The sequence below is a fragment of the Drosophila miranda genome, chromosome 2 (genome assembly GCF_003369915.1).
Source record: "Drosophila miranda strain MSH22 chromosome 2, D.miranda_PacBio2.1, whole genome shotgun sequence".
NCBI classification, from domain to species: domain Eukaryota; kingdom Metazoa; phylum Arthropoda; class Insecta; order Diptera; family Drosophilidae; genus Drosophila; species Drosophila miranda.
This window is the reverse complement of record NC_046675.1, coordinates 3262675-3290090: the sequence shown is the minus strand read 5'-3', so window position 1 is coordinate 3290090 and position 27416 is coordinate 3262675. Positions and strand designations below refer to the sequence as shown.

Below are 27416 nucleotides of genomic sequence, written 5' to 3'. Positions count from 1 at the left end.
ATCGAAGTGGTGTTAATGTGTTGCGCGCGCACGTGAGTCTCCCTTTGGTTGTGATTTGTGCTCCCGATTTACAATCATTGTTTGGTATATATTTATATATATTTAATTTATACCTATGCGATTTGTAAGCTGCCAGTTTGAGGACTGCACCTCTTGATTTCCTTTATTTTTGTTTTGTTAACTTCATATTCCTTTTTTCCTTTTACGTTTTTTTGGTAAATTTAGCACATTTGTTTCTTACATTCTTAATCTTAAGTCGTACATTTTCTTCACATCACACTCTTTTGATTGAGACCCTTAATTAAAAGAACAAACAAAACAAAAAGAAAACGACATTTCTCTGTAAAATATTCTCATATGAAAGCATTCATTTAGGGTTTTCTTCATGCCACAAATATCAGACAAGCCACCAAACGATTTCCCTCTCTTAATTTTAAGTATTGTTCAATTATTAAACATAATTTCGACAAAACATTTCACAAACCCCACAAATTTTATGTACATATCTAGAATGCAGTGTAAAGACAACAAAAAAACAATTTAACATCACATTGAAACACAAAAAAAAAAATCAAACAAATTTTCCGCCTTATCATACATACACACACACACACACACAAAGACAAGGAAAAGTCCACATACCCCCATCCATACAGAGAGAGAAATGCCTTACTTGTAATGAAATTTTTCTTATTTTACTTTATTCCTTACACATAATTAAGTTTAACCTTTCTTTTTGATTAATAAACAAAGACAATGATGAAACGAAATTTCAATAAAATCTGAGAAAAACATGCAACGTTTTATGTGTTTAATTTAATTTGTAAAAAGCGCACCAGGTGCAACACCAAGCCACCACCACCACCACCTCAGCTCACGCACTAACCCAAACAGCCACAAAACGTATCCTAAAACCAGTCTACAACATTATCATGACCAATCAGCAATCAATCAACCAACCCAACAACCAACCAACCAACCAGTCAATCAGTCAGTCAGTCAACCCAACCAAACCACTCTCTTTGATACGCTCTCAGTATCAATATCAATATTTCAATATCAATTTCAATCACTGAAAACGCTCATCAATGTAGGGAAACGAAGGGACATTCAGATGGAAAAAGAAAACAGCAACAGCAAAAACAGCAACCAATCGTAAGCTAAGTCTATGTTTAAGTTGAAAAGTTGTTCTTATTAATTTGTTTTGCTATTATTGTTAAAACTTACATACCTACAATTGTTCTTATTTGTGCAATATTTAGATAATACGATAAAAGTATGAAATCAAACGGAAAACTAGAGGAGATAATTGTGACAAAACAAAAGAAATCTTGTCTTAAAGAATAACTATTACCTAACTACATAAACGAGAGGAAAAACGAAACAAAAAATGAAAGTAAATTTGAAAGTACAGTCGTAAATGCTAGTGTGCCTTGAAATATGCATTAACATCCAAAACAAAAACCAAAAGAAACAAATATCGGAAGGGAATAAAGATGATGTTGGTGTTTTAATTGAAACTATTATTTTATGGAAAACATAAAGAAAAAAAAACAGCAGAACGTCGAGAGAAATGATAAGCAATAGATCGTCTAAAGTAGGAATTATCCAGGCAAAACAGCATCACCACCAGCAGCAGCAGCAGCAGAAATCCACTAAAACAAGAATCACAACAAGCATAATACACAGATCCCCTTTCGTCCACCCCCCACCCCCCACAAAAGAAACCAAAAACCAATCAACAACCTACAAAATTCAACAACAAAACGACATTTACTTTTCGATTTCGTCCTTTTTTTTGGGTCACATGTCAAATTCAGCAACGGGAGAGCAACGAACAATCTATCAGAGCCACCCAGAGAATCCAAGCACCACAAGAACGCCAACTAACTCAGATACATACCCCCACCCCCCCACAGACACACACACACACCAACACGCAGATACACACATGCATACATGTCCCCCCCCCCCCATACATACACACATTCGTACTAAATATCAGTATCACATGCGCGCGTGCTCACTGAGTTATGTTTAATGTATGAGTTTTATATGACATATATATATGAACTTATAGTAGAAGAAAGGAAGAAGGGAGAATAACCACAAATATATATACATATATTTGTACTGGATCTGTGATATGTATTTAAAGAAAAACAAAAACAAAACAAAGCAAAAAGAAAGCAAAAATATATTTATTAAACGAAGAAGAAGTCAAATGAAACTTGAAATTAATTATGAAATAATTAATTTTTTTAATGAGACAACTAAGAGAAAAGAAAAGCTTTACTTGAAAAGCAAACAAATTCCCCGAAAATCAAGTTCTCAATTCAATTCATCAACAAAAATCTGCAAGGACACAGTTCCAAGTCGGAGGCCCCGACCACACCCACAGGCACAGCTACAGCCCCAGCACACCCCCCCCAAATCCAACTCCATTTCTCAGCAAATGTCCGATATATGTCCATTTACTCCCCCTATGTTATCCCCTTTATTGTGGGTTGTGTGTGGGCTGAGGGCTGGGGGCGTGACGAAAGAGAGGACAGAAATAAGAGGGGACAAAGGTCAGAGGATCTGTTCAGGATACATGAGTGTCCTGCGCTTTCGACGTGTTTATGCTTGTTTGGATTTTTATTGTTTGAACGCGTTTGTTATTTGCTGTACAAATTGAAGCTTCACGCATCTCGCGCCATCGGAGTTCAGGTCGGAGAACGGACTGTGGGGAAGATCGATCCATCCAAAGGGATGATATTGGATGATTGCATGATTGCTTTGTGCTCACCCTTCAATTGTTAATGCCAAGCACCTCCCACACCTTCCCCCAGCCACTTATCAGACACATTCTGTCATCCAACCCAATCACCAAACTATCGCCACTTCAACTCCAATTTCCACTGCAATCATTAGAAGAAAAAAAAGAGAAACTTTGGATAGACGTGTGCATTAATGTTTGTTTTTGTTCACCGATTCAGAAGGAGAGTTTTTTTTATTAAAGGCAGGATAATTAATAACAATAAGAGGAAAAGAATAGAAATATGGAAGGATAGGACGGATAGGATAGGAAGAAGGAGAGTAAGGAAAAGTAAAAGTAAAACAGCTGTTATTTCAACGACGGAGTCTATTAGTGTTAAAGTAGTACCACATAAAATGCAACTTTTATTAACTATATACATACATATATACATATACATACAGTACATGAATATTTAAAGTAATTCAAATTTGAGTAAAACAAAAAATAAAAAACAAAAACAATAATGAAAAATCCGTAATTTGCTAAAGATACAAAAATATGTAAAGAGGAGTTCAATTTATCAATCAAATCTCGTATAGTGCATACATACATATATATATGGAATCATTAATACATACATAAAGAACTTAAACGAAGAAAAGAAATGAAAACAAAAGAAAGAAAAGAAAAGAATCGTTAAATATAATTTGTTATGCTTTGCCACCCCACACTGTTATTAGAACAATTAAACATTAACGAATGCATATGTGTATTACATATACATACATATTATATATATATATATATATATATATAAATACACACCTATATATAGACATACACACATACAATATGCAAGCCCAAGAGATGTTTCGAGGGTACGAGGCGAGTACTAACTGATTCATAATATAACCTCAGTATAGCCCATGTATTGTATAAAGCTATTCGACGGAAGACAGCTACGGAGCATTCGACAGCCACAACAGAAAAGAAAGAACCGAGCAGAACACAATTCAACATTAGTGAAATATAATAATAAATATATATATATTTAATATACATATATATATAAATACATACATACACTAAAAGTATAAAAAGTAGTCGTTAGTGTGATACATAAATTAATATTAAACAATTCAAGCAAATAAAAGCGGTTTAACGATTGAAACTAAACAACCCACTGGGAATGATCTGTTGGGCCGCACTTTGCCAACATCTCAAAGTGCTCCAGCTCCTCCTCATAGGTACATACGATATATGTATAGCAGCCCTACCTATCGTTTCTTTGTGTTTCCTTAGCAAATGGGTCTGCGTTGAAGGGTTGAAAAATTTACATTTTAGCTATAAGGATTGCTTCGGATATTGCTGTGCAATATCTGATACGCTGGCAAAGTGTATCCGTAGATTAGATACAAGGAAGGAACCTAGGATATACACACCTAGGAGTACATACACACATAAGTCATAACTCATGCAAGTGCATCACAGTCATAGCGAAGAGATATATGTATACCCTCTGAGAGTCACCACACCATTCGAAATGCAATATACACGTATATTCAATGTACAAAATAGTTAACTGAAAATTAAAATTTGGATCGAAACAAAAAAAAACAAAGCAAACATATGCCAATGTTTGTGGGTATTTTCGAAATTTCTTCTCATATTGTACAACTAGTAGATATGTACTTTGTCGAATCCAATCCAATCCAATCCAAAAAGTAGCATACGTGAGTACCTTAGCCAATGAGAACAAATGTTAAATAAAAAAACGAAACGGCCTTCACGATTTGTTGCAGCAGCTCGCTCCCCGAAAGTCCAATATTTCGCTCAATGTAGAATTTCCGATTCCGATTCTGTTAATATTTTATACAAACGACTAGATATAACCGTATAGCCAGCAGGGAGGGCGTAAGGAGGTTAATTCGATATCATTACTTTGCAAAAACAACTTCTTAACGTTTTCTTAGGAGAATAGTACATTATAGAGGAAATACTAGCACCCCTCGTCACACAATGTCAAATTGTCCGTTGCACTCTCTATAGGAATTACGAACAGCAGCCACAGCAATACAGAGCAGTTTCGATCTCTCAATAGTTATGTAGAAGACACAATGAAGAAATTGGCGTGGATCGGTGGTCATTCGGAGGCGCGAAACATTTAGCAGAAAAACCAACATCATGGAAACTCATTCAAAAGTAAAAGTACTAAATCTTTTATGATTTGACTGTGATAATAATAATGACAAAACGAGAAAGGTAGAACGGAGGTGGAGAACAAATTAAACAAATATAACATAGAGTATAGTATATATAAATGTATATACAATACCCCCACGTATATAGGCGAAGCTAATGTAATATTAACGTAGGTGCGATACAAATTGAAGGCTCAGGCGCAGGCTCCCTCAAAGTAGGCAAATCGAATTCGATCAGATGGTGGACGAAACCGAATGAGAATGAAAATGAGAACGAGAGAACATGCAATGTATTTGCGGAGAGAGAGACGTGTTTTACTTATACATATTAGCAAAATATTTAAATAAAATTTTAGCAAAACCAAACCAAACCAAACCAAGCCCCAATAAACTCGAAAGAAAAACGAAAAATAATGAATAGAAACCCAAAATGGAAAGTGGAAATGACGGATCAGGTAAAATCCTAATTAAATTAAAGAAAGAAAATACAAAAGTATAAAATGAAATCAACGATATTTAGTTATGCTCTATTTACAATTTATAATCAATTGAAGTTTTTTAACGATCAAGTAGTAAAGCAAGGATTTTATAAATTTATTCGTTTAGCATTCGAAAACCAAATCAAATGGATCACACATAACCACGAAATAGTGTAGGATTTCTTTATTTCTCAATATCATTTAACTTGACAAAAAACGAGATATAGATTTGAAAAAATGCAAAAGCAAAAGCAAATGCGAGACACATGCCGCAATGAAATAAAACATAGTATAGTGAAATCTTTAAACAATTAAGTCAAAAGGTATCCCAAACAAAAGAAGATTCTTTAAATGTAGCTCATTCAAATTTTAACAAAACGAAAAACATAATTTTTGCAACTAAACAAAACATAAGAAAAAAACTTGTACAATTGCGAATAAAAAACGTATGCAAAACAGTTACTCCTCTCTACATACATATATATATATACATAGCTATATAACCCCCAAAAAAGGATCATACTCGATAAACAAAAATCCAAAAACCGAAAACCGAATAAAACATTAAAGATAGTGAAAGAAGAAGGATAATGAAGATTGCAAGAGAACTCTTTACGGTCTTGGCCAGCAATAAAACGGAAAGCTAAGCTCTAGGTAGGCTGATGATCGATCATCGGTACCGATAATAGATACCGATACCGATACAGTACAGTACAGTACATGTATATCGAATGTAATGGTATGGTAATGTTATGGCATGCGTTTGGCGCATCTGTATGTAATAGTATTTATAGTAAAAATTTGTTGAATACATATATACACACGCAGAAACATACTAAAACACACACACACACACAGACACCCAACCAACCAGAAACGCCAATAAGTGCATACGACACAAACACACACACATAGAAACATTATAAAGATCCGCATCCGCATCCAGGATGAAAGAATAGAAATTGCAAAAGCTAGGACGGTACATAAATGAATTACAACATGGAATACACATTACACATTTAAGAACGATTATATGAAAATGACGAAACTAATAAAAATTATATTATAAATTAAACTGAAGTTTCTCTTTCTTCTTTTTGTTTATTTAAATATTGAATATAAATGCGATTAGAATGTTGATATTCCTATTAGTCTTTTCCTATTTGCCAGCAAATTTCGGTGGACAGTCGGGCTGTTGATGAGGATGGCTGCTTTTGAAGGCTGGCAGGCTCTGTAGCTTATGATCCAGGCGAACGATGTTCGGGTATGGGCTCAGGTCCACTTTGTACCTGCAAGAGAGAATACAATGGAAGTACTTAACTGAAAAATTAACCGATTTGGGTGTTTCTTCACATTCGGGCATTGAAGACCTGCGGCACGAGGCATACATCCGCCATGGATAGTTCATCGCCCACACAATACTTTCCAGCGGATCCGGCGAGCACGCGATCGAGGCCCTGAAATCCGCGAGCTATCCAATGCTGTGCCCACACGAGGCTTTTCTCCTTGCCCACATGCTCCAGGACCAAGCGATTCTGCAGGGGCTGAATGGCCGAGCAAATGAGCTCTACGATCTCACGGACCTTGGCGCGTTTCATGACATCCTGTGGCAGCAATGGGATCTTAGGCCGCGTCTCCTCCAGGTAGTGCATAATAGCCACCGAGTCGCACAAAGAGTGTCCATCTGTAGACATTTCAACATTAGACCGGCCTTCCGCACTACAATCATGAAGGCAATACTCACCGATTTGAAGCGATGGAACTGTCTGCATGGGATTCACTTCACGATACTTGTCGGTATAGGCATGATCTTCGCCGACCTGGAGTAAACTGGTTGCTTGGACATCATAGGGGATCTGTTTGAGGGTCAACGCAATGCGAACACGCCAGGAGCACGAGCTTAACCAAGTGGCGTAGAGTATGAGTCGGGGTTCGTCCGCAACGGTTGTCTCCATCTTGGGCACAGAGCTGGAAGCAATACTAGCACTAAGTGGTGGCCTAAAGAACTGAACACGTTGCAAACCCTTGTGGGCCAATAATCTCAGCGCTGTCATTGCAACTGGATTGAATATTATCTGCTTGTAGAGCTAATATAATTGATCTCTTATCTCTTATCTCTTGTTTACTTTTTTTTATAGATTATGAGCTTTCAGGTAACTACGAATATCGATAGATCGATTGAAACTGTCGTTGGTATTTTTTTGTAAGCCAATTTCATCGTCAGGTATTTACGTGTAGATTTACGTGTAATTACCTGTGTGTTATTTAAATAAATCTATTTATAAATTAAGAGCGAGAGAAACTTTGACCATTTACTATATGTTCACCTTTGCGTATCGCATTTTACTTGATCTGGTGATGCCCTATAATGCCAGTGATCCAACCACAGCGATTTTTGGGAGCCACAACATAATCAGAAACTTATAGCTTTAGCTTAGTTTAGTTTGAAGTTTATTTATTAATAGTATATGGAACTGTTACAATATTTCGGAAATTATGAATATTAGTTTGTTGGTTTTGTTCGATTTCAATTTGGTTTGCTTTTGGTTTGGTATGCGAAAATGCGCAGCTCTTTTTATATAAGTTTTTATATATATTTTGTATGTATGTATATTTGTATGATGTGACTAATGTCCTTCGTCCTTCGGCTCTTGCATTGTACCGTCATGCAGCAGTACTTGGCATTGGCAGGCTTACAGCTACTCGTACACGGGTTTATGAACAGATTCTCACCCTATAGCTTACATCGACTTTCTATTAAAAATACTGTGCACCTAATTTGTTGGCTTTGTCATTCGTCTATGTGCATTGAGTGGAGTTGAGAGAAATACTTTAGTTAGTTAATTATGCATTTGCGGGACCACTTGGAGCCATAAAATAGTTGACCCAACACTGACCGATCGATGGATCGATCGATGGATTCTCGTATATTACTTATGAGTTATTCGATTTAACATATAGTTTTGTCTGTTGGTATAGTTTACTTAATTCTTGACTGAAGTTTTGTACTTTGTGAACGTTTTGTCTAGCGTATGCCCAACTTTGACATGAAGTACTTATACGTATATGTATATGTATATATATCTTTGTATCCTCGATAGTATTCATATTTTTTGTTTTGGTTTTTCGTTTTAGATCCCTGAATTGAATTTTGCTTTTCGTCATGAGTGTTCCTTGAATTTGTTAAGTTTTTGTTAGCCTAAATAAAATGCATAAAAATAAGTTACATTTAATATGTATATGAGTTCATCTTTTAGATCATGTTCACATTGACAAACTAAGGGAAATTATGGAATTTATTACTCTTTCGTTCTTTTTTTGTTTTTCTTGTTTTTGCTTCGTTCTTTCTTGAGAATTTTTTGGAATTTTGAAGTTTTTGAATTTCGTGCTGGAATTTCGTTATGTTATCGATAGTATTTTTATGCATTTATGCATATTTCAAATGCTGTTAGCAAATTTTTAAATCACATCCGACTGTTTATGCTTAATGGAATCCTCGCCAGCTCCTCGGCACCAACTCCGTCGTCCGTCCTCCGTTCCTGTCCACGTTCCCGTCCATGTTCCTGCTCACTTATCTGATTTCTGTGTGTGGAGTTTGTCTTGTGTGTTTGTTTGTTTCGGTCACGAACTGCAATTCACTTTTTCGTTTTACGGCGCTTTGCAGTTGTCGTCGGAAAATTCTATTTATTGGGCAGCTCCGGCGGACAGTCCGGTTGATTCGAGGGGTGGGCTGCCCGAAAGGCCGGATTGCTCTCCAGCTCGCGATCGATGCGCAGAATAATGGGATACGGGCGTAAGTCCACATGGAATCTGGGTAAAAATGGGATAGGCATTTCATCTCTGTTAATCTGTCAGTGGATAGTCTCACCTTCTGGCGTTGAACACCTGCGGTACGAGGCAGCAGTCAGCCATCGAGATCTCATCCCCCACACAGTACTTTCCGGCGGAGGTGGAGAGGGCCTTCTCCACCGCCCTGAAACCACGTGTTATCCAGTGCTGGGCCCACTCCTTCTTCTTCTCCTCGCCCACGTGTATCAGGACAATCAGATTCTGCAGCGGCTGGATGCCCGAGCAGATGATCTCCACGATTTCGCGCACCTTGGCCCGCTTGTGGACGTCCTGTGGCAGTAGGGGTCGCTGGGGACGCGTCTCCTCGAGGTAGTGCATAATGGCCACCGATTCGATGAGGGTGTGTCCATCTAGGGGGTGTGTTGTACACGGAAGTAGTATAAATTGGCACGACTTAAGAGCACTCACCGATCTGTAGGGCCGGAACCTGCTCCATGGGATTGACCTCGCGATACTCGTTGCAATGCTGCTCTCCACCGGACTTGATCAGGCTGATCGGCTTGATGTCGTAGGGTATCTCCTTGAGATTCATCGCAATGCGCACGCGCCAGGAGCACGAGCTGCGCCAATACGAGTAGAGTATTGGCTGTGCGTCGGAGGAGGAAACATTGGTAGCATTAGTAGACATTTTGTCACAAAAACCTTCTTTTCGCTTGCTGTGCCGGACGCCGACTGTCCGGCCCAGCCCCACAAATTCTATTACGAAATCTACATAAATTCTAATTTAAACACAGAGAGCGAGCCCAGGGCAGAAAAGAACAGAACAGGTTGCCACTGATAACGTGTTGGGGGCACAAACAGCACAAACGGCACAACTATTTTCAATATTATCCATCTAGTCAAACTGGTTTAATCATTTGCATTAAATGCCACTCGGCGCTATTTATGCCTTTGTTTACTCATTGATTAGGCTGCGGAGTTAAATCGGAACGAGATCTACTCTACTTTCAATTAAACACACTTATCGATTTGTAAGCACAGTTTAACACATTTTTTTCTTTTTTTCGCATAGGTATACCCACATGATTCATCGTATTGTAAGCGGCGAAATGCTGCAGACAGGAGCAACGCTAGAGACAGACTGATGTGATGGGGCAACAAAAGCACAGTACAGCACAGAGCACACAGCACACAGCACACAGCCAGAGCACGGAGCGGCGCGGCACGGCACGGCACAGCACAGAGTCAAGTTCGTCTTGCACCAAAAATAGCACCCGACAACAGCTGCAGAGCAACAGTGAACTCCGAATGACGAACACGCTGTGCTGCGAACGGAACAGAACAGTGAAAAGTGGCAATGGCCGCGGACGAGGACGAGCCCTAAAATGATATACATACAGCGCGGCCGCCGGATGGCTGCTGCTGGCCAATCAACCCAACAGGGCCTATCGACGACGGCCTACCCTACGCCCACCCACCCACTCACACACATGAATAATGGGTGTGTGTATGTGTGCACGGAAAGCATAATAAGTTCCCTAAAAGTTCAATGAACCCATGAGAAAGTAAAGCCGAAAGCGTCGGACAGCAGCAGCAGTCAAATCGCGAGAGACAGCCAGCAGCAGTGGCAATAGCCACAGAGTAGGCCGGGCCCGAACCGAGGCCGGCACCGCCGAGTCCCGAAGTATGTCGCACCCCAAGGTCGGATAGGGGCATTAACCTTAATCAAGTTGACGTTGTCCTGGTCCTTGTCCTCGTCCTCGTCGAACGTTACGATGCGAACCGAAGCGAGGCGAGGCGAGGCGAAAGCCAGCCGCGGCAGAAACGCGCCAAGGACACCAAGGGGAGCAAGAGGAAGCACAAGCAGCCAAGCACGAGAGGATATTTGGCTCAGAAGTTTCGTTGAGCAGCTTTGTCGGTCTGCCCGTCCGGCGCTTGTCCGCAGAGAGGGTGTGCTTTTTAGGGGTTGATTGCCGAGTGCCCGCCATTCCTGGAGTCCGGAGTTTGAGTTAAAAGCCTCGCCATTGGGTTGTCGAGTCCTCGCAGTAAGTAATCCATGTTGTGCCTGCACACGGCCATGTTGGCCGCCTGGCAACCCTATCCGCCGAAACTTTCGCAGTGTGTACGCGAGGGAGCTGTCCAACTCTGCAAGTCTGCGCATGCCCGATCCGAGCACAAAATCAAGGTATGAGCCAACCCAAGCCCCCCACCCACCCCCAGTAACGACTGAAGTCAGAGATTGCCTATGTCGCCCGCGTGGGGGGTATGAGTGACAATTCGGGTAATGGATTTCTCTGCCAAACAAGGCGCCAATCCAATGGCGCTGGGAACTCCGATTTGTGCTTACCTTTGCTATGGCCGATAGGGACATAGCGTTGTGGTGATACTTTGAGTAGTTAATTTTGAAGCCGTTCAGTGCCAACGCACACCAGGTGGACGAGTACAAATGTTTCTGTGATCCGAGCCGGTTCACTAAAAGCGGCTTAAACCACCACGAAATTGACAAGAGTTTACTGTTTCCGCTCTTGGATCGGATCGGACTCTCTATATCGGGCCGCGTTTCACTAATCACCATCCACTAAATTCTTCGGAATTATGCAAATTTTGTTTTGGCAAACTTCTGTTGTTGTTTGCAGCCGCTGAAATGCACTCAAAAGCCACGAGAGGAGAACGCTAAGCGACAGCACACACAGCTATAGCGACAGGATATGCCAGGACGCAGGACGCAACTGAACGACGGAACACACTGAACTAAATAAGCGAGTGCGAAAGCGAAAGCAAAAGAAAACGCAAACCCAAAGAGGACAATGATAAACTCCAGCAACAAAACATGAGTTGTGTGTGTGCGAAAAAGGAAGGGTGGGAGGACGAGAGCGAGCACAACGGAACAGGAGAATGTTATGAAAGAGCTTTTGCCGAAAGCTTTCATTCACAATAGCAGGGATCAAAGGGTCTGACATAAAAACAGGACCGTAAAGCTCTCATGTGACTAACACTTTATTTTAGATGTTTTTTCGCCTCATCCCAATCATTTCCCGCATTTAAGGCTACTGTTACTGCATTTTTTAAACTCAAATATGTGTACATTTGAAATATACAATTATTTGAATAAACTGTCATCCCGCCAAATGCTCAGTTCTATTAGTTGTGCTCTTCTCTCGCATGGCTTGGCTTTTGGTCACTGACGCGTTTTGCTGTTGCTTCGCACAAAGTTCGAATTTTCGAACTCGACTCTCGTCAACTGTTCATCGGTTTTTTTTTATACCCGATACTCAAAATGTATCACGTCCAGAAGGAATCGTTTCCGACCCCATTAAGATCAGCATCAATAGCCGAGTCCATTGAGCCCTGTCCGTCCGTCCGTCAGTCCGTCCCTATGAGCGACTAGTGCTCAAAGACTATAAGAGCTAGAGCAACGACATTTTGCATCCAAACTTCTGTAATATGTCACTATTAAACGTATATTTCAAAATTTCGCCCCACCCCCTTCCGCCCCCCACAAAGGATGAAAATCTGTGGCATCCACAATATTAAAGATACGAGAAAAGTAAAAACGCACAATCATAGAGAATGACCGTATCTATGAGATTGCTGAATCAGGATCAGATTGGATAATTTTTAAAGCCAAAAGGAAAAAATAATTTGCAGTGGCTACGCAGCGCCCGACGACATGTTCAGACACGTTTTCTGTCTCTCCCGCACGCACACATTGTCGCTCAATGTATAAATTTTGCGGTCTCCGCAGCAACTCACAACGTTCCCCGTTTTTTTACTTGATTCGACCGCAAAATGTTCTAATTATTTCTAATAATTGCCCTATGTTTACGATTCAAAAACCAAGCAAAGCACGTTCTTTACATCATAGAAGATGAACCATTTATTTTATTATAATTAGGGATTAGCGTTAAATCGGCGTATGCAATTGTTTGTGTTTAGTAGATATCGTGACACTTTTGCCAAAACTGAAAATTCAGAACAAATATACTTAGATAATGACGAACAACATGCCCATTTAGTCTTCAATGTATTCGAAGGGCTCTGGTGGCTCGGGCTCCTTCTCCTCATCGTTCATTGGACCGAAGGCGGCCACGGGTTCGACGAGTTCCTGTTCCTCAACCTTGCCGCTGTGCTGGAATACAATGATGCCGCCAATGGTGACCTCCTTGAGGGGCTCGTAGGTCTGGTTGTCGATGACGCTCAGGACCTTCAACTGTTGACGCAGGACGCGTGCGGGATTCTGGAGGATTTCGAAATTCGGTTCCGGCTCTTTCTTTTCCTTCTTCTCATCTTTCTTGTCCTTCTCTTTGTCAGCGCTTGTGCCGGCCGCTTCTTTGTCCTTCTCCTTCTCATCCTCCTTTTTCTTTTCCTTCTCCTTCTCGTCCTTCTTCTTGGGTTTCTCCTCCGCTGCCTTCTCATCCGACTTGGCCGCCGGCTCGGCCTTCTCATCATCCTTCTTGGCTGGAGTCGCACCCTCCTTGCTGTCCTCATCCACGTCCATTTTGTCGTCTTCCTTCTTGTCGGCATTCTCGCGACGCTTCTGTCTGGCGGCAATCGAGAGCACTGCCGTTGCCACCTTCTCTCGCTCCTCGCTCTTCTTCTCCTCCAGCGGGGCAGGGTAGGCGTACAGCGATGGCTTGGCAGCCGACTTGAACTCCATTTTGGGCATCTTCAGGTCCGAGTTCAGACCAATCACACACGTCGGCGTGAAGGCCAGCGACAGAGTGTGAGCCAGGGGGAACCAGTACCAGTACTGAGTGAAGGCCAGCATTCCGACGACAGCCTGCAGATTGGTGTGTCCGGTCCGTGATTGCAGCGAGAGCGTGGCGTTCCGTCCGCCGGCATCAATGATACCTAGCAATGGGGCAAAGCGATTATTTGTCATGTTTTACAATCCCACAAAAGGGGGGAACTCACCTTGTGCCAAGATAGCGCCGTATTTGGCCATTACATCCTCGTGTTTGTTGCTAATGACCTCCGCATACAGCTGGCGGAAGAAGGTGGTCTTGGGGCAGCTCTGGTCCGTGTGCTGTATCAGGATCATGGCCGAGGCAATCAATGCTCCCTGGCGCACAAAGTTCACGGGATCGAATTTGACCATCGGCTCCAGCAAAGCAATGGCTTCGCGCAGTCCAGTGCCGGCGCAGGCAATGCCCAAGGCCATCGCTGCTCCGTAGCGTACGTGCGGGTTGTAGGACTCGGCCAGCAGGCTGACCACCGAAGGGCACTGTTCCGGTGTGCGGAACAGTATGAAGCCAATGGCGGTGACGGCAGCCCGTCGGACATCATCGTTGACATCGGAGACGGCCACGTGCAGGAGTTTGCGGATGGCTTTGTTGCTCCCGGTTCCGTTGTATGCCATGGCCAGGGTGTACATGCCGGAGCGACGCAGGACGGGATCCTTGTCGGTGGAAAGACTGGTGACGAGGGGATCGGCCTCCTCAAGGCGAGAGAACATGGTAAGCGATATGCCGACAGCCAGACCCCGAAGGATCTTCTCGTGCTGCGTTTCCTGCGCATACGACACCATATCCTCGATGGCCTGAGCGTTCTTGGAGCCCAGCATAACCATGCCCATGGCAATGCCCGCCGCCTCGCCGGTAACAGCATCATCCTGATACAAATTAAACTTCAACTGCTCGTACAGATCCTGTCGGTGGGTTCCCATACCAGCCAGACCGAGGCCCAGGCAGCCGCCGTGACGCACATTCTCGTTCTGGGCATCCTTCAGCTGCTGCAACAAGTAGTCAATGATATTGGCTCCGTGATTGGCATGTATGAGGCCCAGAGCATAGAGGGCGCCGCCCTCAGAGTAGCCAGAACTGGGACCCGCCTCTTTGGGCAAGTAGCTCTGCATCAGCGCCAGCGAATCCTTCTCGTGTCCCCGATGGATGACTCCCAGCGAAGCGGTGGCCGTTAATTTGGCCCAGTTGGTCGCCCTCGCCAACCAATCCAAGTTGTCGCGCAGGAATTGATCTGAGGTTGTGCCGCTGTGCATGAAGGCATTGGCGATGACTGTGGCCGTGTGGCAGATGGACACGCGCACAGCCTCCTTGGTGCCGCGCAGCACCTGTAAATCGGCATGATTGCTGCGAATAAGGAACTGCAGCTGCAGATCAATTGAGATCTCGCCGGAGAGAATGGAAATCAGCTTCTCAATATTGTTCTGATGCAGTTTCTCCACTTCGTTCAAGGAATCGATTGTGCGCTCGACCTTGGGCTCGGCTAGATACGTAAAAAATTTAATTTATTCAACCGAAATGCTATATTTTAGAGTCCAAGACTTACGTTCTTTTTCTTCCGTAATATCTTCGTCCGGTTTGGCCTTATCTTCGTCAGACTTGGCCGCCGCATCGCCAGAGCTAGTCCCCTGGGGCTTGAATGTGCTGGGCAGGGCTGTGGGTAGCGGTGCTGTATCCTTGAGAGCCTGCAGTACGTTGCCCAGAAACTCTTGGGTGGCCGACTCGTACAGATCAAATGCAATCTGATAGGCCATCAGATTGTTTGTCTCCACAACGGATCTTGTCAGAGCGTCTAGCATCTCTGCTACGGCCAGAGGATCCTCGAGGAATATCAAGCACTGGCACATGTTGACATAATCGGGCACGCCCAGGTCCTTATAAAGGCCGACCAAACAGCGCAGTACTTCGTTGCGGAAGCCGCGATTCTGTATCAGGGACATTGTCACATTGTAGGCATAGGCCAGCATGCCACGTACGTCGTCAGACTTCATGATGGCCACCGTAAAGATGTCCATGCGGCGGGTCTCCAGCGCAATGCCCAGAGCCTGTCTGAACTGGTTGTCGTCCAGGCAGCGCTGTATCATGCGATTCACAATGCCCTCGAGGCGCTCATCTACAGCGGTGGCCTCCTTGGGGCTCTCAATGAACTGGACGCGTTGGGCAATGTAGAAATCAATGCACTTGGCAATGATTGTCTCCGTGTATTCGTTTCGCGCATTCACATCGAACAGATCTCCAGCGCCCAGCGCATAAGTGAGGGCATCCTCGAATGATCCCAAGTGATAGAATACCTTGGAGGCAACCATGCCAGCCAGTTTGTTTTCCGGAAAACCTCTGTCCTCATGGAGCATCTCAATTTTCTCTATGGACTCGGATATTTCCGGCCAAAACTCCTCCACAATGTTGTCCAGCTTCTTCAGGGCAAATACCTTAAGATCTGGCATCGGTTCATCGAGTAGGGATATTATCCCCGCGGCGGATGTAAGACTCATTTTGTGCTTCTTTTTTTCCAGCTGAATATCTGTTCTACAAATGTGTAATTGAGATATGTCAAATTTAGACACCGAACACTTTAAAAATAGAATGTAATTAAGTTAATTTACTGCGTACTAACCAACAATTTGCTCCTTTTTTTATAAATTTTTCTTTATGCCGAAAATGCAAAATCACTCATAGATAGTGTGGCCGTACTTCTCCATTGCATTGGACAAGAGGTAACGCGTCTTCAAAATACTGGAAAATACTACAAAATGTTTTGAATGGTATACGAATATACAAGTGTGCGATCTAGACGATGGCGATATGGGACAAGATGATGTCGTTAAGCAGCCCAATAACTGATATTTTTATATCAATGTGTTAAGTTTGGCACAAAACACATTTTTTTGAATAAGATATTTGAAATATTAAAAATACATACATTTCGTTATTATTTGTATCGAAAGCAACTCAAAATCAGGGTGACCATTTACGGTATATTATAGACTTTTGAGTTGATGGTATATTTACGGTAAATTTTGAAAATGAGACGGTATATTTCTGGGGGGTTTATTTTATCGATAAGTCCAGTTTTTATTTTGCTTATTTATTTTGAATCCAACTTTAAAAATTGTTAATTGTTGGGTTTTGATTTTGTAAAAGGTGCAAAAATTAAGAAACTAATAGTTCTAAGTCCTGTGTTTGCGCTTCTGTTTCGTCCCGTGCCGGCAAACAATGTTGAATGTGTGCCGTCTGTGTCTCTCAAGCGACGCCAACTTTTTGATTTCCAATGGCCAAACCGCCCTAAAGATAATAGCTTGCACTGCTGTCGAGGTGCAGCCCAACGATGACCTGCCCCAAGTTATCTGCCCGGAATGTCTTTTGCGAGTCGAGGAGCACTATGCTTTTCGCAAACGCTGCCATGCTGCTGACAGAAGGCTACGGCGCAATAAGGTCCTGCAGAGCCGGGACCCGAAAGGCGTGCTGGTAGACACTTTGGTAGCCGCCGAGGACGAGTTTGAGCTGCACGATGTGGCTGGCTGCACACCCACAGCCTGCTCCGAGAGCAGCGCCCAGTGGCGCATGCAGACGGCTCAACTGATCCGCACCGAAATCGATTCTTACAAAAAGCAATTGCTCAGCGCATGCAAGCAGGAAGTGCGCGCCGAGATAGAACAAGAGCTGCGAAAGGAAGTGGAGGAGAAAATTGAGGAAGAAGCTAAGAAAAAGTGCCGCATCGGCGTCCTGGATGATGTTTTTCATGAAATGGAGCGATTCTTCGAGCGCAAACGCAACGAGACACTCTACGGCAATGTCGAATGCTGCGAGAGTTACTGGTCCGACTCGGACAATATGAGACTGAGAAGCATTACGTCCTCGAACCAGGTGATGGCGTTTGAAGGTTCCGAGCTGTACGTAGCTGAAGCTCCTGTTATGCCTGATAAGGTCAGGGAAGACGGCAATGTGAGCTTTGTGGATCTTCTAGGTCAGTTCTTTTGATATGGCAATTCTCATCGTTGGCTAAAACTATTTCATACATTTCAGATGATGATTCAAACCCGAAAACTCCATCGACCACAGCACCAGAAGCAGTCGCAACTCCTGGGCCAATTGTGCCAGTAACCATGGTGGAAATACCTATATCGGATCCAGAATTGAATAACTTGCGAGAAGATTTCAACACCGACACCTTCCTGTCTTTTAGATCTACCGCTAAAAAAACAACCCAGGTGAAGCCTTCACCTCTCAAGAAAGTTCGTTCCCATCGTCGAAAGGATCGATACATATTATGTCGCAAGCACAGCCAACGCTACGATCCAGCATCCGAGGATCCTGCCAATTGTATACGCTGTCGTCTCAGGCACGGAGATAGGCATAGTTCGACATTGTCGAAGTGACAGCAGAAATAATGGCCAATATCCATGTAACCATGGTTTTTTTTTCATAGCTCTACTTATCAACATACTATTATCATAAGCAATCGGTCGTATAAATAAAACATACTTTTTTTTTTGGACGTATAAAAAAAAAATAGCCTATTTACACTACCGTACGTTTGCTATCGATATCGGAATAGACGCAGAATAGGCATTTGCACTGGCAGACGCAGGAACGTAATGAGAATAGGTGCAATGTTCTCCAGCAATGTCTTTACGGCCTTAGGGGTACACAAAATTTAAAGTAATTGTTTTAACGATTCTTTGTTTATTTGTACTTTTCCCTCAGCTATAATTTGTACGCGCCAAAATTTAATTTTGGATCTGCATACTAGGCTACTTCTACTAAACTCAGGTTTTTAGAATTTTCGCTCCCTCAAAACTTATGTCCTTGCATCATTTATTCCAATGGATTACATAGAATAAACCTTGTTTTAGACACAATACAATAAAAAGTAGGCCTAGAACTCAAAGCGCAGAGCTAATGGTTTTAATTTGCCAGCATTATTCGACGGAATATTAAAAACGAGAAATATTCATGATGGAACTTGAAATTCGTCAGTATATTTATGGTATATTTTAAAAATAAGACGGTATAGTTCAGTATATTTCTGAGGGTTAGACCGTATATTTTATCTGACGTATATTTTGGTATATTTCTGAGGGAATCAGAATTGTTGTTCTTGAAAACAATTCGAAAAAGATAGTTTGCGATGCCAGAGGCGGAGTTGTGTTACCCCGACTTGAAGACCTTGTGCCGCCTGTGTCTGAAGGAGCATCTAGATGCCCACACCATATTCGGCGACGATGCCACTGGGCTCTCAATTGCGATGCGTCTGATGGCCTGTGTCTCACTGGATCCAAAGCCATCAGATCCATTCCCCAAAAAGATATGCGACGAGTGCCGTTACCAACTGGAGAAGTCCTTCCTGTTCCGCCAACGCAGCCAGGCAACAGAGAAAAAATTGCGCAAACACATTCGCCTGCTCGGCTTGGGCAAGAAAAGCCGCGTCTTTTCAAAGGAGTCGGACGACTACGACGAGGATGAGCTGGAGTTCGAGGAGTCGGTGGCATTCATAGCAAACCAAGAGAAGGTGCGCGAGGCAGAGGCCGAAAAATGGCGTGAAAAGTCCAAGGAGAATCAGGAGCAGGAGTTCGTCAAGCGTTTGGAGGCCGCGCGCCTCGAGTTGCGCCAAGAAGTAGCTGCAGAGGTGCGCAAGGAGCTGGCCGACGAGGTGCGCAAGGATGTGCGGGAGGAACTTCGCAACGAAGTGAACGAGGAGATTCGCAGGGAGCAACTGGCCAAACTCATGGGCGAACTAGAAGTATTCCTAGTCGAAAAGAAAGCTGGTTCGTGGGAACCTATGGATCCGGACGTAAAGCTTGCCCCAGAGCCCGTTCCAGATTCGCCCCCCGCCCTTCTTCCCAAGCATCCAATTAAACGACGTCTCAGCTCTACCTCGAAGCACCCGCCCGCACAATGCCTGAAAGCGGAAGAGGTCGAATTCGTGCTGGGCGGCGATCCAGAGACTTCAGCCGCTGATGAAGTCGACTTGGATCCGATCGACATAGAGGAAGACTCTCCAACAGATGTCACTGCTCACGAATTTACAGATATCAAGATGGTCGGTGTCGGTGCTGGGGATGTGGTGAGGACCGAGGATGGGGAAATTTACATTATCAATTCAACCAGTACAGTGGAACCCAAGCACGACTCACCTCCGCCGGAGTTTCAACAGGACAGCGACATCACGTCCTACAATAGTTAGTATGAAAAAGGAATCTCATATAGATTATCCCTGTTTAACCCTGTTATCGTGCAGTTAAGGACGACGGGGAGATTCAGTTCAGCGGTGAGAAGTCTGAGGAAATGCGCGATGTTGTGGTATTTAACTTGGACGGCGACATATCTGAGGAGCAGCAGGTCTACAACTTTGAGCAGAACCTCATTATTGTGGTAAGTCGATTAAAGGCTGAGGCATGTTCCCTATTACATTCTGTGCGTCCTTTCAGCCCAAAGAGAAAACACCCAAACGGGAGAGCCGGCAGGTCGGCAAACGGAAGGGATCGAGCGAGTTCGTGTCAAAGCAGTCGCCTCGCGAGCCTCAACCAAAGGCCTGTCGAGTCACCGATACGGTCAAGACGTTTCAATGTCAAATGTGTCCAACGGCCTTCCCCACGGAGAAACTGCTGACGCGCCACCACAATGCGCACATAAAGAACCTGAAGAACGGAAAAGGCGGCTCGCTGCAGTGCCCCATTTGTGAGCTGCAACTGTCCTGCGCCAGTTCCCTCAAGCGCCATATGATTATCCACACGGGCCTCAAGCCCTACAAATGTGATTCGTGTGACCTGTCCTTTTCGCAGCGCGAAGTCCTCAAGCGCCACATGGACATCCACACGGGGGCCAAGCGTCACAAGTGTTCGCAGTGCTCGAGTTGCTTTGCCCAAAAGTCCAACCTGCAACAGCACATTTCGCGTGTGCACATGGGTAACTCACGTACGCACAAATGCCATCTTTGTGATCGGAGCTTCAATCACGTGTCCGGCCTCAGTCGCCACCTCGTTGCCCATGCTGGCGTGATGTTCTCCTGCACGGAATGTGGGCGGCAGTTCAACGATCGGAGCGCCGTTCAGCGACATCTGCAGACGGTCCACAAAATCCAAAACAAAAGTGTCGACTATGCTTCCGAGCCAGAGCCAGAGTTGAGCGAGATTGAGTTTCAATCGGCTTCCTCTGCCTAAAGGCGGGATTTTCTCACTAGAGATTTAGCTACAACACAGAGGATGTCATACTGTACTTAATGTTTGCTGTGCCAGGGGGGGAACAGCAATAACCATTTGTAATTAGGTTACTTCGAATAAGTTACAACTTTATTCTGATACTAAAGGGAGATGCTCACAACAGTTGGCACCAAATATCATCAACATATGTATTGGATTGTTTTCGAAAACATGCAAACATTGAAACAGTTCTTTAACACGATATACGATACACGACACACAATACAATATATAATTTCTAGCTAGACATAGTACACATACATATAGTACCTATACGTATAGTATATGTAGTTACAAATACAAAATATCGTTTAATAAATACCAAATAAGATGATGTACAATACGATATAGGTAAATACATGTATTTTAAATGATAATTTCCTCTATAAATACGTATAACTTTAAGCTTAAGCTAAAAACGGACTTGAAATGCTTCGGAAACAGAAACCTACATATATGCCAAATGTACCTATATATCAGATATATGTTTTTTTGTTTGCTTGTTTGCAAAATGCAATGAAAGTGTGTAATCGGAAGCGCCTTTCAAGCGAGAGAGATTGCCTACAGAGAACGACATGCATTGAGTGTGTTGAGTGGCAATTGAGAAGACATCGAAACCGTTTAACAGTTGGTTTGGTATGCGTAAAGCGCGCTTTAAAGCCAATAACAATCCAATATGCGCCCTAACTAACTAATCCATACAATATCCATAATAACGAGTAAGTTTTCAACTTTTTAGACGCGTCGGCGTCGGTGTAGTGCTACTACCCCCAACTGCTCTCTGCTAGTCGGAGTTGGTCAGAGAGCTACGCTGGGATTCCAGTGTGTTCGAGTCGTTGCGCTGACGCAGCATGCGCGGCTGACTAGCAGCAAAGTTGGAGAAGTCCTTCATCACATCCTTGTACGTCTCGTCCTCCCCATTGTATTCGTCGTTCAGGCCAATCTCATCGTTGAGTCGCGTCAGCCGAAGACTGTAAAATATGGAAATTAGCATTGCATCGACGATTCGATTCTGCAAAAGTATTCTTCTTACAGGGTCACAATGTCGGCGTTCTTCTGATCAACGGCTATGTCCAGCGCCTTCTTGCCATCACTCGAGGCCAGGTCGTAGGCGGCCTTGTTTTTCAATAGCAGATACACCTGGGCAATGTGCCCCTTGGCCGTGGATATGTGAAGCGCACTGTAGCCGAGCTCATCGACCGCATCAATGACTGCTCCGTTCAGCAGCAGATACTCGCAGGCCATCACCGAGCCAGAGATGACGGCCTGGTGCAGAAACGAGCGCTGACGATCCTGGGGATTCTTCCATGTCTTGTCAGCGCCCAGGGCAAAGGCCATGCACATTACCGGAAGATTGTGCACAACAGAGGCCTTGTAGAGCAACTGATTCGCGTCCAGCTGTGTGAAGGGCACCTCCTCTGGTAGCTCCGGATCGGACTCGCCTTCGGTGCTCTCCTGGTCGCTGCCCAGAATGCAGGGCGTCTCATACCTGTCCAGGCCTAGGTCATCGCCAATGACCAACAAATCGTCGCGCGAGATGCTCAACGACATTGATGGAATGTTGATAGACTCGTCATCGTCATCTTCGTCCAGCTCGTCGCCCGTTTTGGCCGTGTTATAGATGCTTGGGTCGTCGCTCAATGTTTTTGGCAGAGAACGCTGCTGTCGCCTCCTGCGTAGCTTCTTGACAACCCACTTTCGTGTTCCGCCCAACGGCAGCGTGGCATGCTTTCCAAGAACGTTGCTGCCCCCACCACCGCTGCCACCTTCGTCCGCCACACCGCCGCTGTCTATGCTCAGCACCTCGGCTGTTTCACTGGCCAGCAGCTCCTGTGGCTTGGGCATGGCGCACACGAACCGTCGCTCCACATACTTTGCCTTAATCCAGGCCTCGCGCACTCCAATCTCGCACTGCTCCGTGGGACGCTTCAGCTCGCAGTCATCGCCCACCCGCGCCTCATATATACGATTAACCACCTCGTTGCCGAGCTCCATCATGACCTTGACATTCTCTGTCTCCCAGGCATCCAGAGTCAGGGAGCGGACCTTGCTGTAGTGGACGCCGAGGCTGCGATGGACACCAGAGCATTCGATGCAGAGCGTAATGCCCAGATTGATGGAGGCCCAGCGAGGATCCTGGCTGCGGCAATCGCAGCACTGTGCATTGCCTGGTATCTTTAAAAACTCCTCCCAGTGGCTGCATGGAATTGGAAATCATTATTATTATTATATTTCCTTATTATGTGTTTTCCACTTACATTCTCCGCTTTGCGGGCAGTGCATTGGGCATGTTCGTCGACTGGGGCCGCGAGTTGTGCGTGGCGTCATGCTGTATAGCTGCCCCAATACTGTGCTGCAGTGCGGAAATCCACAGGGAAAGCATATCGGCTGAGTCAGCCTGCAGAATGTGAGATCTAAATGGGAGTGGCATGCGATTAGAACCTGCTATCTGTGAGTTTGGATGACAGCAGCGTTTCAGGTACTCACTTGGTTGGCGAAATCACTTCGAAGCAGAAGCGGCGATCGCCCTCGTTCACCGGCCGCACACTGCAGATGCGCAGGTCCTCCTCCATGACCGAAAACGAGTCCTCGTTGCTGCGTTTTCTGCAATGCGAATCCAAATCACTTCAGCGTTCAGCACAACACATCACATCACATCACAACACAATAAAACATCACAAAAATCAAAAGTTTGCAAATAAAAATAGACGATTAACTAAGCAAGCAAATGGTGGGGTGTTTATTGGGTTTGGGATTGGTGTTGGTGTTGGGAGGATGTTTAAAATGATCAATGGAGAGCCATGAGAACCCACCTGTAGACCAACTGGTTGTCGCTCAGATAGAACCAACGCCTGCACCAGGTCTTGAAGCCCTTTGATTTTTTCTTAAACAAATAGCCCTCGATTTTGTTCGAGGAACTGTTCGTGTTCGAATCGCAATAGCGATTCACGCTCATGTGCCGATTCTGCATGACCTTTTCCAGCTGCTGGTAATCGCCGCGCAGGGCATTCAAGTCCTCGCTGATGTTCTTGAAGAACTCGTCGAAATCGTTGCACAAGTCAAACCCCTGATGGTAGTAGGTCACGCACGCCTGATAGTAATCCAGCAGCTGTTGACGGCACAACCGCAAAAAACACATGCAAAATATACAAGAAGATCAGCATGAAAACGTGACAAATACAAAGAAAAGGCTGGTTAGACAGAGTGAGTCCACGTCGATCCGGCAGCAAGCACTCTCGATAGACAACTGGCGGACACTCAACCACTGACTCAACGAACATGTTGATCAATGGCTATAGATATGCAATGTACAGGCGAAAACAGCAAGCCGTACATATGTACTTATCTATATATCGCACAATAATTGTGACGTCATGCCAATAACAAAAAACCACTGCTCCGTGCACTTATGTACTGAAGCAGCGCGGAGCAGAGAAGAGGCAGAAAACCCCTTTTCATTCATGAAAGATAAGTAATGCTTAGACTGGCCGCTCTTTGGAGACTTCTTGCTTACCGTCGACAGTATTGATGGGACCTTGCGAGACTGCGCCAGCGTTATATAGTTGACATAGTCCAAGGCGGTGTGCTGGAAGCAGGACTTGGAGGCGGCAAGGATATTGGCTGCCTCCTGCACTTCCTGCGGGCGATTTTTACTAGCCTGCACAGGAAAGAGGGGTTACAGATTATAAAATAGGATACAGTTTTGAAACACACCTGTGCGTTCTTGATCAATGCATTGTCATAGCCCTCGGAGACCTTGAGAAAGTGTCCCTTGTAGTCCTTCACCTGATTAATGTCGTCCTTTACAAATACAGTGAGATTTTTGAGCACCGTGCGACTGGCCTGATCCAACAGAGTCGTATGGAACTTGTTCATTTCCTGCCAGGAATCCAAAAACAAAAAGTTAAACTTTAGGAGCCTTTTTTTGGCGGTGACAACCTGCTTGGACCCACCTGGAAACAATGAATCAGCTTTCCCAGCGCATTGTGGGCGTTTTTGTTGTCTAAAAAATGCTGCTGCAGATCCCACAAGGACATGGCAAAGGCGCTGTGGACATGGCAGGTGGAAGTCGAATCGATATCAATGAATATGCATGAGGCGGAATTTATATGCGCATTTACCTCTGGTTCTTGACATACTCCTTCCCCGAGTCGACGGCAACATTGCACAGCTTGATGATTTTCTCCAGCCGCTGCTCCAAGTGCTCAATATCGCTCTCCTCCTTGGACACAAATTGTCTGGACACACACACACAAACACAAACAAACAAAAGCAAATTGAAAACGTTAGCACAATCTTGAAAATGTAAACAACAGCACAGCAGATGCTGTAGATGGTAGGACTGGGAATGGGGATGGATGCTGACGTTGCTCTTGCTGTTGTACCGATTAAAGTTGCTTTTGAACAAAACATTATCTGTGCGTGCTTAATCCAAGAAGCCATCGGCTGTCGGGGTAGGAGACTCGCTTACTCTTTGTGTCGTTTTGTGTTTACGATGACACTTTTAATTTATGCCATGCCGCTTTATTAAAGCGATATTTGCGCCTCCAATTAAAGTGGCGCTGCAGGGCAGGCCGAACTGTTGCGTCGCCTCTTGTGGGGCTAATCATCTCCACTGCTGCTCTCTAAAAGCATCGATTTGTCGCCTCATCGGGTTTGTTTCGGATTGTTTCTTTTTTTGTGTTTACGAGCGAAAGCAGAGTCAATTTTGGTGAAATCTTATCATCCGAATGTCTGTCTGTTCGACAATTAGTGGGGAGACAATAGAAATTGTTGGGACCAGGGGATGGACGGCATGACGGGGAGAGATGCAATAGTTTTTCATCGGCATATATGTGTAAATTCCAAAGCAGTGACGGGACGGGCAAGTGCAAAGTTTGTTCGATTGATGATTAAGCCCGAAACAGCCAGCGTTTGAGCCGTGGATGGAACGAGAGACGGAGTCAGAGAATAGGAGAATGAGGGGGTGGGTGGTGCTGATAGCAACCAGTCACGCTACATGGCCCGAGGCTCTGCTCTCTCGCATCGCAGTAATGCAAAAATATCAACTGCCAAAAGCGGAAACAGCCCGACAAAAGCAGCTCAGCCAAAGATACGCGAGATCCGTGTCATGGTATTGGTATGGCCTTGATACGCACCTGAATCTCGGCGAATCCTTTAGGCATTCCTCAAACTCGATTGTGGCGCGCATTATTAAACACACACGAAGGCACCTCCTCAGCACCCAACACACACGCTGCCTGGCTGGCCTGTTGCTGTGGCACTTGCACTGTTGGCTATTTGCTAATTAAGACAGAGAGATAGAGGCTCTAGGCTGCAAAATATTTTGGCCTGTTGCTGCTGCTTCTCTCTCGATTCGGTTGCGGTTTCGATCCGTGAGAACCTAATTGTGGGCAGACACACTTCAGGGGGACGCTCACATTGTACTCAAACCGGACACACACATGTACACTCCCGTTCTTAATAACTCGAATTGATCAAGTCGAGAGATTAACGAGGTAAATTAACTAAATTCACAGGCGCGCACTCAACAACACAACACAACATAAAAAAAACGTCTCACTTTCTACTTGTGGTCGATTTGGCACTAATTATGCTCGAACGCGCTAGTGCTGGCACAAAAGAAGCGCTGCCAGCACTGCACTGTCTTTTTTGCTCTCTGAATCGGTTAAGGCTCTCTTTTAACCGGTAGGCAAAATTTAAAACTTGGAGGTTGACAAGCAACAAGTTTTCAAATACCTGTAACATTGACGTGACGACATTGCAAGTATTTAAAATAAACCAGTCACATAGAAAACGGGTTCAATAATTGGATAAAATTATGTGGTCAGGGCTGAGAGATCTATTTAGCTAGTAATATTCCACGGAATATCAAAATTGAGCAATATGCTTTCCAATCCTGGACGGAGAACCATTAACCTATTATAAGCCAAGGGGGTATTTTAATTTTCCACCGAAAATAATGAAAATTTGATCATTTTAGCGCAGTTCAGGTGACAGAAGAAAGATGGCATGAATCTACAAGAAGAATTTAAAATTTTTAATATTTTCTGCCAATTACCTCAAGTAGTTGAACTATTTAAATAGAGGGGGCTTAAGTGGGCTTAGCTCGTTTTTTCATCATACGTGACGATATGTGTTGTTGAGACACCCAAAATTGTGGCAAAAAGAATCAAAGAAAATAAATCAAGTATTTAAAACAAGTCATTCAAGAAGAAAATTGATTCGTTAATCGGATAAAATTATGTGGGCAGGGCTGAAGGTTCTAT

The 27416-nt window shown here is 44.1% G+C and overlaps 6 protein-coding genes across 8 annotated transcripts; 2 read left to right on the top strand and 4 right to left on the bottom strand.

Moving 5' to 3' along the window:
* Positions 1 to 6513: 6513 nt before the first annotated feature.
* On the bottom strand, positions 6514 to 7565 carry LOC108157736 (probable maleylacetoacetate isomerase 1). Its single transcript, XM_017289911.2, has 3 exons — positions 7165 to 7565; positions 6774 to 7104; positions 6514 to 6709 (listed from the first exon to the last, which is right to left on the bottom strand). The coding sequence occupies exons 1-3, from the start codon at positions 7472 to 7474 to the stop codon at positions 6580 to 6582; spliced, it is 771 nt and encodes a 256-aa protein (XP_017145400.1). The 5' UTR covers positions 7475 to 7565; the 3' UTR covers positions 6514 to 6579.
* Positions 7566 to 8648: 1083 nt separating this feature from the next.
* Positions 8649 to 11972, bottom strand: LOC108157579 (probable maleylacetoacetate isomerase 2). 2 transcript variants are annotated; one of them, XM_017289699.2, is made up of 4 exons: positions 11557 to 11972; positions 9678 to 9855; positions 9289 to 9619; positions 8649 to 9230 (listed from the first exon to the last, which is right to left on the bottom strand). In XM_017289699.2, the coding sequence occupies exons 1-4, from the start codon at positions 11782 to 11784 to the stop codon at positions 9101 to 9103; spliced, it is 867 nt and encodes a 288-aa protein (XP_017145188.1). In that variant the 5' UTR covers positions 11785 to 11972; the 3' UTR covers positions 8649 to 9100. The 2 variants fall into 2 exon arrangements, with proteins under 2 accessions (XP_017145188.1, XP_017145189.1); XM_017289700.2 differs by lacking the exon at positions 11557 to 11972 and adding an exon at positions 10292 to 10416.
* Positions 11973 to 13055: 1083 nt separating this feature from the next.
* LOC108156670 (26S proteasome non-ATPase regulatory subunit 1) lies at positions 13056 to 16664 on the bottom strand. The gene is made up of 4 exons (XM_017288293.2): positions 16563 to 16664; positions 15495 to 16474; positions 14124 to 15431; positions 13056 to 14060 (listed from the first exon to the last, which is right to left on the bottom strand). The coding sequence occupies exons 2-4, from the start codon at positions 16438 to 16440 to the stop codon at positions 13222 to 13224; spliced, it is 3093 nt and encodes a 1030-aa protein (XP_017143782.1). The 5' UTR covers positions 16441 to 16474; positions 16563 to 16664; the 3' UTR covers positions 13056 to 13221.
* A 331-nt stretch (positions 16665 to 16995) lies between these two features.
* Positions 16996 to 18443, top strand: LOC108157254. Its single transcript, XM_017289232.2, has 2 exons — positions 16996 to 17912; positions 17972 to 18443. Exons 1-2 carry the CDS (start codon positions 17162 to 17164, stop codon positions 18322 to 18324), a joined length of 1104 nt encoding a protein of 367 aa, XP_017144721.1. The 5' UTR covers positions 16996 to 17161; the 3' UTR covers positions 18325 to 18443.
* Positions 18444 to 19001: 558 nt separating this feature from the next.
* Positions 19002 to 21621, top strand: LOC108156311 (zinc finger and SCAN domain-containing protein 12). The gene is made up of 3 exons (XM_017287701.2): positions 19002 to 20127; positions 20187 to 20320; positions 20377 to 21621. The coding sequence occupies exons 1-3, from the start codon at positions 19077 to 19079 to the stop codon at positions 21106 to 21108; spliced, it is 1917 nt and encodes a 638-aa protein (XP_017143190.1). The 5' UTR covers positions 19002 to 19076; the 3' UTR covers positions 21109 to 21621.
* On the bottom strand, positions 21439 to 26732 carry LOC108156310 (arf-GAP with coiled-coil, ANK repeat and PH domain-containing protein 2). Of its 2 annotated transcripts, none has more exons than XM_017287699.2 (10): positions 26286 to 26732; positions 25269 to 25385; positions 25101 to 25194; positions 24862 to 25026; positions 24662 to 24805; positions 23961 to 24256; positions 23635 to 23772; positions 23406 to 23561; positions 22181 to 23344; positions 21439 to 22118 (listed from the first exon to the last, which is right to left on the bottom strand). In XM_017287699.2, exons 1-10 carry the CDS (start codon positions 26336 to 26338, stop codon positions 21932 to 21934), a joined length of 2514 nt encoding a protein of 837 aa, XP_017143188.1. In that variant the 5' UTR covers positions 26339 to 26732; the 3' UTR covers positions 21439 to 21931. The 2 variants fall into 2 exon arrangements, with proteins under 2 accessions (XP_017143188.1, XP_017143189.1); XM_017287700.2 differs by having other exon boundaries at positions 23635 to 23751; positions 26286 to 26731.
* Positions 26733 to 27416: the final 684 nt, after the last annotated feature.